Source organism: Triticum dicoccoides, chromosome 1B (genome assembly GCF_002162155.2).
Source record: "Triticum dicoccoides isolate Atlit2015 ecotype Zavitan chromosome 1B, WEW_v2.0, whole genome shotgun sequence".
NCBI lineage: Eukaryota > Viridiplantae > Streptophyta > Magnoliopsida > Poales > Poaceae > Triticum > Triticum dicoccoides.
Genome location: NC_041381.1, coordinates 657,852,812 through 657,863,925, shown reverse-complemented (window position 1 = coordinate 657,863,925; position 11,114 = coordinate 657,852,812). Strand labels below are relative to the sequence as shown.

Here is an 11,114-nt window from a genome sequence, read left to right as displayed (position 1 = left end):
AGGGCCGGAGCCCGGACCGCCCCGCCCGCCCGACGACAAGGCCGAAGCTACCACCGTAGCATTGCTAGGAGTCACCGGACGAGGGCCGGAGCCCGGTCCGCCCCGTCCGCCCGACGGCAAGGCCGGAGCCGGCAGTCTCCCCAGAGAGCCTCCACCGTGACCCGTGCCCGGCGCGGGGCCGTTCCCACGGCCGACACCCGGCGGCGGGCCGTTTCCGCCCCTGCCAGGACCCGGCGGCGGCGCCTGACCTCCATGGCCAGTGGCAGCCGCGGCTGCAAGCTTGCCCGGAGGCGGTGCATCTCCTCTGCCAGCCATGTCCCGCAGCGGGGGGATGCGCTTAGCGCCTTAGCCCGCCCAGCACCGCGATCGAAGAACCCAGTTCGTCCTGGACGAGAAACCCTAGACCGAAGTCTCTGCAGCGGCTCTGGACGAACGATCGTGCATGCCTCGACGGGAGGAGGCGACGTAGTGTTCGGGATGGACTGGGCCTCATACCCAGTCGTTCCCGGCCCAACTACCCGCGAGTCCGGCGCACTCAGCACCGGCCCACCCCCTGGCGAACCCAGCTCGCGGCCCAATATCGAATTCAAACGATGCGCCCGAGCGATCGCGAACAGATTGAACCTAGACATGCAGTGTCTCGGTGAGGAAGTGCGGCACCTATTCACGTCGAAGTGTCAATCGATACGGAGGTGGTATGGGTTTGATGATAGCCACTATGAAATGCTCGTGTGCACACGGCGGTGCATGTGTCAGCGTGAATTATGTGCGGGGCAGTCGGTGCGGATGATGTCGTGGCCCGCCAGGAGAAAGCTCCGAGGGTCGAGCGCATACACAGACATTAACGAGGTCCACAGTGGTGAGGTTGTGGCTGCAGAGAATTATACATCTTGGTTGGTAGCAAGATTTAGGTTACTATACTAAGAAAATTGGCTGCCATGCAAGTTTAGGCTTGCTGTTGTTGCCATCTAGTAGAACCCTGACATTCTCGGTGTAAGACTTTGGGATCACTTATTACCATGTTCCCAAAACTCCTGTCGCTAAAAATGAAGCAAAAGTTAGGACGGAAAGTATGTTAGGATTTTCCATACAACATGTAAAGTGCTTCGAAACTCAGGTGCAAGTAAAAAGGATGCATTATCTGTAATGCAGTTATAAATTTAGCAAAATGTAGTGCTTTGAAACGCAGTTCCAAATGGAGCGTACAAACATTCAGCCACCTTACAAAGACAACTACCTTACAAACAGAGTTACAAATATTCTAGGAGACCTCAGCTGCCCTTGTCTTAAGGATTTTCTAAAAAATAACTTAGAGGCAAACATCCTACACATTACGAGATCGGCCCAGTATGAGGAGCCACTCAGCTACCTCCATCATCGTTGGCCTTTGGTCTACATCAAGGCTAAGGCATTCCACGACCATACCTGCTAGACTATCAAGAAGCTCCAAATCTTTTGTTATTCTAATGTCCTTGTCAAAAAACTCAGTCACTTTCTTATGTTTTTTGTGAGCTTCAAGAAAGCTCTTTACCAAGCTATTATTCTCAGAATGTATGGCCCTCCTGCTACTAATAAGCTCCAGGATCACAATCCCGAAACTATAGACATCACTTTTTTCAGTGAGTAGGCCTTCTTGTAGATATACTGGATCCATATAATTCATGTCACCGATGACTGATCCAGTGTGTTCTTTGTCTTTCTGAATCAACCTAGATATACCAAAGTCCGAAACCTTGGGTACAAAGTTATCATCCAATAGTATATTTGCTGGTTTCACATCACCATGTAGAATTGTAATATTGGCTTTTGAATGCATATAAGCTAGACCATCCGCAGATTGCGCAGCAATACTTAAACATGTATTCAAGTTGAGAGCTACCTTGTTATTGTTGTTGTGAAGGATGTCATGGAGGCTACCTTGGGAGATGAACTCGTAGACTAGCATGGGGGCATCAACTTCAAGGCAACAACCAATGAGCCTAACATTTTTCTTGTGAATGACTCGAGATTGGATGATGACTTCATTTGCAAATTGTTCACTCTCTAGCACACTACCATTAATCGGCTTCTTTATTGCAACTAATTTATTGTCAAGAAGACCCTTGTAAACTTCACCAAAGCAACCTTTTCCAATCAAGTTGCTACTCTTTAAAATTGGCTTGAGCTCCCCCTTTTTGAAAAGTTTAATAACATCTGCCATCTCTAATATAGGGCCACCATTCTTTTTGTAGAATTCCTTCGTCTTCTTTTTCTCTTTGTGAAGAATAATAAGAAATGATATAATCGCCATTAGAAGAATACCACCTATTGCACCTAGAGGGACAACAAACAAACTTAGTTAGTTTATATCACTAAATTCAGTATTAACAATCTATCAAAAAGTTTTAATATTTTAGATAAACAATTTCGTCTGCTCATCTACTAAGAATATAAGCAAATTGCCAATTTAGTTATCAAAAGAAAAAATAATCTAGAGACTAGAAAAAGAAACTCCGAGGAAATTAAGTGCGCAAATTCCAAGGAAAGAATGTATTAAAGCCAAAACATTTATAGAAATTAATTAAACAATAGATAACTGACTGACTTAAATCCTCTGAAAATCATTAGTTTCCATCAAGAAATGTGCACGCAGTCCCTCTTTCATACATGCATGTGTTTCTATGTTGATAATTATGATTGGCAAGAGGAGAGCATTTGTGCAGTGGCACCCAAAGGACATGTGCAAACTGACTCCAATGGAAAGGATCTCACCCTCACCCGGTGTGCTGTGTACTCATTTTCCTTGCACCCCGAGCTCAATACTCTGAGTGAAGTGCAGTTGTCACTAATGCATATTGGAACTTTGCGATGTGCCAAGGGCACTCGCCAATGGCCAAAAAAACACGTCAAATTGATTGCCATATGCAACACTCAGAAAACACGACTCGTCTGGGCGTCTACCGACAAAGTTTCTTTTTTGTGTCGTTTCCCATGGGTACTCGACATATAGATGAAAAAAAATTGCATGCAAAAAGTCATGTATTCGTCAAATTAATCGAAATCTTCTAAATGTTTAACACATCCTGTATGGATCATAAAACGACAGCATGCCAAGTTTTATATGTTTGAGACTTCTCTTACATTTTTTGAATTAAAAAAATAAACACAATCTTCAGGGTCGAGTCTTGGTACCCTGAGATTGAGAATTTATCTTCTTTACTTGGATAAGGCCTAAACATAGACTAAAGAAGACAAACATGATTTTCAATCCAATTTTGCCAAAATAATACGTGCACTTGCAGTCCAAATGTGAGTTATATTGACTAAATGCCAGGAAATGCTATAAATGACTTAAATTTAGCAACTGGATTATGAAAAATGCCAAAGTTTGACATGAAAAACTTAATGGTGCATCCTGAGTGTAGAAATATCTTGGTACCATGAGATTTAGAATTTCTTTCGTTTTCTTGGATAACACCTAAACATATACTAAAGAACACAAAGATGATTTTCAATCCAGTTTTGCCAAAAACATATGTGCACTTGCAGTCCAAATGTGAATTATATTGACTAAATGCCAGGAAATGCTATACATGACTTAAATTTAGCAACTGAATGATGAAAAATGCCAAAGTTTGACATGAAAAGCTTAATGATGGATCCTTAGTGTAGAAAAGTATCAAGGTCAATCGACGCAGCAACGCTCACCACCTGGCCTTCTAATCTGACCCGTTCCTTTTCGAAAGCTAGACTCTTAATCTGAGATTGTTCGGTTTCTAAGTAGTGTAAGTCAAAGATTCTGCGAAACTTCTAAAAAATTCACCATATAATGACACCATGCCAAATTTCATTTGTTGAGCCTTCGTTTGCATTTTTTAGAATTAGAAAAACCAATAAAATCAACGTTTGGGGAATATAATTCCATTTTTGGTGCCTTGAGTTGCAATTCTTTTCCTTTTCTTGGGTAAGGCCTAAACATACAGTAAAGAACAGAAAATATATTTTCAACCCTATTTTTGTCAATTTTTCCATGCATTTGTAGTTCAAATATAATTTATATTGACTAAATGCCTAGAAATGCACTAAATGACTTAAATATATAGTAAAGGAACCCTGAAAAATGCCAATGTTTGATACAGGACATGTAATGGTGTATCTTCTGTGTAGAAAAAGTTCTGAGGTCAAACATAAATTGCTTTGCCTTCAAATCTAACCCGTTCCATCCTAAAATTCATTAGTATCAAGGTGATGTACAGCAAGTTGCTATGTCATGCGTGCATGTGTTTCTATGTTTATAATTTTGACTGGCAACAGGAGAGGGTTTGCATGGTGGCACCCAATAGGCTGGTGCTAATTGATGCTACGGGAACATAGTATATATCTCACCCCTGACCAAAAAGAAACACGCGAGTGCAGTGTAGTAGTAGCTTAGTAGTGCTTACCCACAGTCGCCTTTGCTGCTGTAGTGAATTGATGTACCGGAAAATGCAAATGGAGGCCGAGCATCAGGCAGGCCGCTATCTCGGCCGTTGCAGCACCACGGGGATATGTGCTGCCAGAGTATTTGCCCTGTATTCGATTTACTTTTGTGTTGTACTGAGCCAGGAAGGTCCCATCCACGTGCAAAGGCATTAGGCTTCGCGTGTGGCCCCTGACATGTATGCACAGCATGGCGAGCACAGACCTGTACGTCCTGCTGCGGGCGTAGTCCGCGGAGACCTGTACGTCGTGGTGCATGCATGGCGTGCAGCATTGGTGGCCAGCGGAGGCCACCAGTTCTTCAAGCGCGGACGTAGAGCATTGGCCATCCTTCATTAAGCTAGGTTAGACTGCTTCATGTTAATGTGATCTCTCCGGCTGCACTAACAAAACGCGCTAAGGTTAAGACTGTTTTGTGTTTAAAAACTAGTATTACAACTAATCTGGGAATCGATTTTAACTGTCTGGCACGCCAGTAAACCGACACAGCTTACATGAGCTTGTTAATGAAGCATTTGATAGAGCAGACAGTTTTTAAACACGCGTTTAGTTTCGACTTATCACGCCACAGCGGCAGGGTCATGTCCATTGTACGTTTGGCATTAGCGAGCTCACATTACACGGGCGCGCGCTCGGGTGGAGCAGCTTTGCGCTGCGCAGTCCGGTTCACTTAATACCGTCTTGTCATATCTGCGAATTTACTATGCCCTCACATCGTCACAGACATGCACGCAGCTATGGATGAATTCGGACCAGAAGTTAGAAGCACACGTGGTCGAACTCGGACCGGTAGGCTACTAGGCTCCATGTTGATAATTACTGGCAACGAAATTAACATGTCTAGACAGTAATCTAAACGATTTTGTGTTAGTTTACGAAGGAAGTACTCATGTTTTGACGGTTTCATGAACACATTAGCATTTTATAAATTACAATCATTTTAATGAACATAATTTTTTGACGTCAATGCTTCATCATTACCACTGGCTTATTTTTGTTGTCGCTGATGTATGTCAGTACAGCTAATGTACATGCAAAAGCACGTAGCAGCAGACGTGCATATGACGCATTATGGGCCAGCGAACACCTATGTTTTGATGACCATTAGCTGTCCACTAAGTAAGCAGGTTTAATTTGGTACACGTCAACTCGTGTGGCCGTTTTGAACATGAAATACACCACGTTTGCATCGTCGTTGTGTTTAAAATCCATTGCACTAAGCTCGAACTTTTAGCTTTATCCTGTTTACACGCTAGGAATTCCTAACGCGTGGTATGATATATGGGCGGGGTAATAGTGAATGCGATACATTAAGCAGTTTTAGTACTAATTAATCATACCACGTCGGCATGGTCATGTATAATGGTTGTTTTGTACCAGCCACTTCGCATTCACTAAGACGGCCCGCTCCTGTGCTTCATTTTCCCCCGTCTTGTCACGTCCGAAAATTTACTATGCGGTCACATCAACCATCCCCTGTTGAGTGTTGTCATGTAGGAGTACCTCCACCCAACTCAGTGACCGCCAGCAGGTTTCTCTGTTCTTCCGCAGAAGGAACAACCCACACCCACTCAAGGAGCAAGCTACAGCACCATCTGCGTCACCACGACTGCCCGTGCATAGTGCCTTGATCATCTCATCACCCGTGATCACGCCCCTGATTTTAAAAATGGAGATGGTGGCGTAGAGTCAAAGTGCATGACTCCAGGTTAGCACAACTTTTTTTTTTTTGAGATGCGGTTAGCACAACTAAGTCTAGCAAACGAGATTGCATCAGCCGGTCTCTTCTTTTTTCAAACCTTGCGGGCTTCTCCTCTATGCACGGTGATGCAAGCTATCATTTGCCAATGACAAACTCAAAGCCCAATACAGAAGTAAAATAACACTCATCCCACCAGTAATAACACTGTTCTTCCAGTAGACTAAACAACAACACTGCCATCAACACACAACAAACAGTTCAGACAAATTTAACACACATCAAGAGAATTACTGTTGGTAGCACAAATGAAAATTCCGACCCCCGCAAAAAAAATAAAAAAAAACTGACAACCCAAATCGAGAAACTAAACCAGCATACAAACACATGGAAACATGATGGCATCAAACCTCGAAGGGCCGTTGGCCGAATTTTATTAGAAAGAGGAGAAGAGTACAACAAGGTCAGACAGGCTAGGCGGTCTCGCACTGAAAGACCTCCCGAGGGCGCCACCCCCAGGATAGAACACCCCAATTACAAGAGGCTTTTATAAGAGGCTTTTACAAAGTAAGATCCAGAACACACCCCGCTGCCCTCCAGACTTGAAGATCTTCTCTAATCTGGTCCAAAACTCTGTCGACGATACTGGCGGTGTGTTCAAAGATCCTAGCATTCCTTTCCTGGCAACATAATGCACTTTGCGATCAAACCTCACAAGTCACAACTAATTTAATCTAGAGGAAGTTAGGCTCAAACAGTCCATCAAACATTATGGCATCAAACATAATGCACTTTGCGATCACCTACCGCACAATCACAAACAATCTCTTGCATGCACCTTTTCCGAGCAACATAGCCGAACTCCAAAACCACATTCCCAGGAATAAAGGTTGTAGAACTCATAAGCCTCATCTAACGAGTCAAAAGATGTGCCAATTGCTGGATTGACAACATGACCAGCTCCTTTCTCAGCATAAGCGCGCACAGACAATTCCAGTGCTGTTTTCTTGTCAGGCTTCATCTCCCTCTCGTCAGGAGCTTTCCCCATCCTATCCCTGAAACGGTGGCTTGGCAGAACAGATTATAAACAAAAAGTTGTCAGGACGATCTGCGAATTGAACATAGGGCATGACAAGCAATTTTTACATGGTGCAAACATTCTGCTTATAGTTCGGGCTGATAGCAGACCCAGCTAAAAAACATGCCAACTGACGAAAACAACAGCCTAAGCTCAATCTGTTTGCCTCTAAGAAATTCTCGAGCGAACCATCCAGTAAGTAATCAAACAAAGACAAACACAGCAGAATCATGATACTGAATCCAGTTTGTTCAGATTTTTACTACAAATATACTAATACTGAATAAAATCATGTGTACATTCAAACTCATTTGTACTCTGAAACGACCCACCTACGAATCAAAAAGCACCCACCCACTTTCCAGTGAATCGAAGCTCATCAAAAACAAAAACCGCTACTACTTAATCACACCTACTTAAAACTCATGTGAATCCCTTTTAATCAGACGAATCCAATTTGATCATGTACTGAATAAAACTTTGGCCATGTTCTAAGAATCCTAGAAACTAAATCAGAGATCAAACTCGACCCCATTTTGGTCATGTCCTAGAACGTACATACACTGACAAATCCAATTTAGCACCGTACCTATAATCATGTACCTATAATCACGTGACACAGAGCAAAATCCAAATTTTTAGTTTTTTCACTGCAGCCAGAATTTGAATCAAAAAATCACCGATTCCCCAAAATTCATTACTCAAATGGCTCACTCCATGATAAATGTACCACAGAAATATCTAGCTTTTTAATCCAAAAAATCAGACTGACATCTCTACACATCTCCACACAAAAAAAGAACTGCAACTAAACTGCATGCTACGTGACAAACTCGTTTCCGGGAACAACTTATATGCTAGCTAGCCAAAGTCAAGTAAACAATACACATACGATGCAAAACTTGCTTTGTGCTGCAAAATCAAGAAGAAGAAACTACAGCTTCTTCTTTTCACTAACCTTCGTGTCCAGCCACTCGTAGCTTCAGAACACACCTCCTATATGGCCGCACCTCCGTCTGCCTGTGCTTTGTCGGCCGCATCTGCTGCACCCATGGAATCCTGGGACTCCACTTGGAGGACAGAACCACTCCATCCAGCCGGCACGGCAAGGCCCCTGTTCGAATCAAATCTAGCCAAGTGAGTAAGAAGTTTTCAAATCCACACCGCTGATTCTACAAACAAGAGATTGAAGAAGAAAGCACCCGAGCGAAATACACATACCCATCGATCTCGAGGCCGTCGATGGACAGATCGCCGGAGCAGAGCCGCCGCACTCCGGGTCTGTGGAAGAGAAGGGGATGGGGAGGGGAAAGCTGTCCAGGAGTGGGGGGTGGGGTAATGTAGGCGCATGGGATTCTTTCACCTGTGCCGTTTCGAACCACGAAAGATGTCCCAGATTTTTGGTGCAGGCCACGGAGTCTTTCCAGGCCCGGGAACAGTTGCAGGGGATGGGCCGAACACAATACGGCTACGCGGCCAATAGGCGTATCACGGACCGTATTTGCCCCACTAGGCCTGCCAGAGCGCTGCCACGAACTGACGGGTTTCGAATCTCCAGGCCCAAGCAGACGGACCAGATTCCGGCCTGCCTGTAGGCCGAGCACCAAAAGCCCTCGCTCAGTTTCCCCGTTCGCCACCGTTTTTCATTCCCATCCTGCATGGGCAGTCATAGCCTCCTGGCTTGTTTTTGCAGACCCCGCCATTTGCACAGATATCGGGGAGCTTGCACTCATCAATGTCTGAAGGAAGAACCAACACTTTTCTAAGTTAATTAAAGAATTTTTAGAGTGACAATTAATTGAAGGTATGTCTATAATTCGCAAAAAAGAGAGTAGTGGCACGTAGGAGTATGTACCTTGGCATCCGTGAGTGATGTAAGAGTTGCCAGCGTAATGGTCCCAACACCTGCAGATATAGCCAGGAGCAACTGTTGCGTTGACACAAGAGCTGTTGCCGCTGACGCAAGCGTAGCCGGGAGGCCGCGGTTGACCTTCCGCCGGACAAGAAGTGTTCCCGGCGGCAAAATCAAGCACGAGGGTAACGCCCCGGGGGTTCTTTTTGAGTAGCGTCATGTTGCCGTACAAGTCGGGCGTGGAGAAGTTGTACCATGACTTCTCCACCAGCATGGCGTAGGAGCACGGCTTGGTTTCCAAGTCGTAGCTGTGCGGCATGAGGTTTTCTCGCGCGACAAGCCATCCGAAAGCCTTGCCGGGGCGATACTCGCCCGGCGGGAAGGGCATGTCGCAGCAGCCATACCCCTCGCAGGACCCATTAACCGCAGGTGGAAACATATCTTGTGCCTTGCAAGATAAGTGGTCCGCCGAACCAGTATTACTGTCCAGCAAAGGCTCGACACTCCAGCCAACACCTATAAGAATATTACTCCCTCTGTTCACTTTTATAAGACGTTTTAGACAGCTTAAATTGAACTGTTTTGGGTGTTGTCTTAAATGTCTAAACGGTCTTACAAAAGTGAACGGAGGGAGTACCTTTAATCGACAAGTCGAAAAGCGTACGGGCGAACATCAAATCTTGTTCCACGCAGAAGGTCCGGTTGTCATCTCTCCTGCAGCGGTAAGCGATCGCTGCGTACGCTCGCACCTCACCGGTGGCGAGTGATATGCTCACCAGCTCTAGCGGCGACTGCGACCACTGTAGGTCCTTTGAAGGCGGAGCCGAAGGATTAGCCGACTCCGACTCATAGCCCTCGCCCGTGCGCTTGACTATTCTCTTGTCAGCAAGGAAGGCGCGATGGCCTTCGGGGGTGTGGTTGCACAGGACCTCGAAGCCATCACGGAAGCAGCCGTACCCGATGCCGAATGGGAAGGGGATGCTGATGTTGCCGCACATGTCGGGGCAGTCCGGAAGTCCCATTGGCAGCCGCTCTTCAGCGGCGGCGGCAAGGATGACTAGTAGGATTATTACTGGCAAAAGCAGCAGTTGCAGCAGCTGCAAACGCAACTGCGAGCTGGGCGTGGTGCTCATTGTGCTCTACTACCTCTAATCCTCTATGGGTTATGGTGATGGAACTAGCTAGGTTTGAATGGGCTGCACTAGCACGCCCTCCCTTGTTATATACACGGCGGCCACAAGCACCTCGGCAAAATACTACTCTCACGAAAAAACCGGCAAAAAAGAATCATGGATGTACATGCTTATCTAGTTTGTGCACTTGCAATTTTTTAGTTTTACCGTTTTGCATTTTAGCACCATCGTGAAATTTTAACTTTGTTTTAGTTATGTAGTTTGTTCAGCCGGGGCTCTGGTAATTAAAACTTCAGCATAAACTTCATGCCGTTGAGTTGACCTCACTCCACTCGGCACTAATGGTTGCTTCCAGGAAAATACCGCAACCAACACACACAACCGACCTCACGTGGAAAATTTAGGTTTTCTATAAAGGCCCAGAATAGCAACTACGCATGTAGTAAGTCGCTGCTCCTGCTGCATTAAGAGCATCTCTAGTGGATGGTGTATATGGAGGTGGATGCTAAATTTACACTATCAAGATCAAAAAAGCCTTCCCAGTGGATCGTGTATCACGTCGTGCACATATACACGTCGCTACCACGAGCGTACCTGGCGTGGGAGTAAAGACGACCGAGCCACGCTCGTGGGCTCGCGCTCCCGCTCCCAGGACCGAAAAAAAGACTCCCGCTCCCGCTCCCGTTCCTCTCCGGCCGCCTCCCCAAGGTCGCCGTCGCCCCTCTCCGGTCGTCGTCGCGTCTCCTCTCCAGCCGCTGCCCAAGGTACCCATTTTTCCCTTCCTCGCGAGCGGGAGCAGAGGGGCGGCGTGGGGCGGCGTGGAGCAGAGGGGCGAGCGGGAGCAGAGGGAGCAGAGGAGCGGTGGGGGGGAGGGGGGAGATGCAGGGGCGAGCG

General features: G+C 45.9%; 1 protein-coding gene and 1 long non-coding RNA gene across 2 annotated transcripts; both read right to left on the bottom strand.

Annotated features, from left to right (window-relative positions):
- Nucleotides 1-1,273: 1,273 nt before the first annotated feature.
- On the bottom strand, nt 1,274-10,254 carry LOC119349446 (wall-associated receptor kinase 1-like). The gene is made up of 5 exons (XM_037617486.1): nt 9,725-10,254; nt 9,091-9,603; nt 8,854-8,974; nt 4,422-4,465; nt 1,274-2,313 (listed from the first exon to the last, which is right to left on the bottom strand). Exons 1-5 carry the CDS (start codon nt 10,218-10,220, stop codon nt 1,325-1,327), a joined length of 2,163 nt encoding a protein of 720 aa, XP_037473383.1. The 5' UTR covers nt 10,221-10,254; the 3' UTR covers nt 1,274-1,324.
- LOC119349447 lies at nt 6,382-8,187 on the bottom strand. The gene is made up of 2 exons (XR_005169423.1): nt 6,868-8,187; nt 6,382-6,567 (listed from the first exon to the last, which is right to left on the bottom strand). It is a non-coding gene; the product is annotated as an uncharacterized LOC119349447 (long non-coding RNA).
- Nucleotides 10,255-11,114: the final 860 nt, after the last annotated feature.

What these genes read in the sequence shown, in the direction of transcription:
- LOC119349446 (XM_037617486.1), bottom strand. Translation starts at nt 10,220, where the DNA reads ATGAGCACCACGCCCAGCTCGCAGTTGCGTTTGCAGCTGCTGCAACTG. An exon ending in TTTCGACTTGTCGATTAAAG is followed by an intron (nt 9,604 to 9,724) that starts GTACTCCCTCCG and finishes ATATTCTTATAG; the next exon opens with GTGTTGGCTGGAGTGTCGAG. An exon ending in CATCACTCACGGATGCCAAG is followed by an intron (nt 8,975 to 9,090) that starts GTACATACTCCT and finishes TTCTTCCTTCAG; the next exon opens with ACATTGATGAGTGCAAGCTC.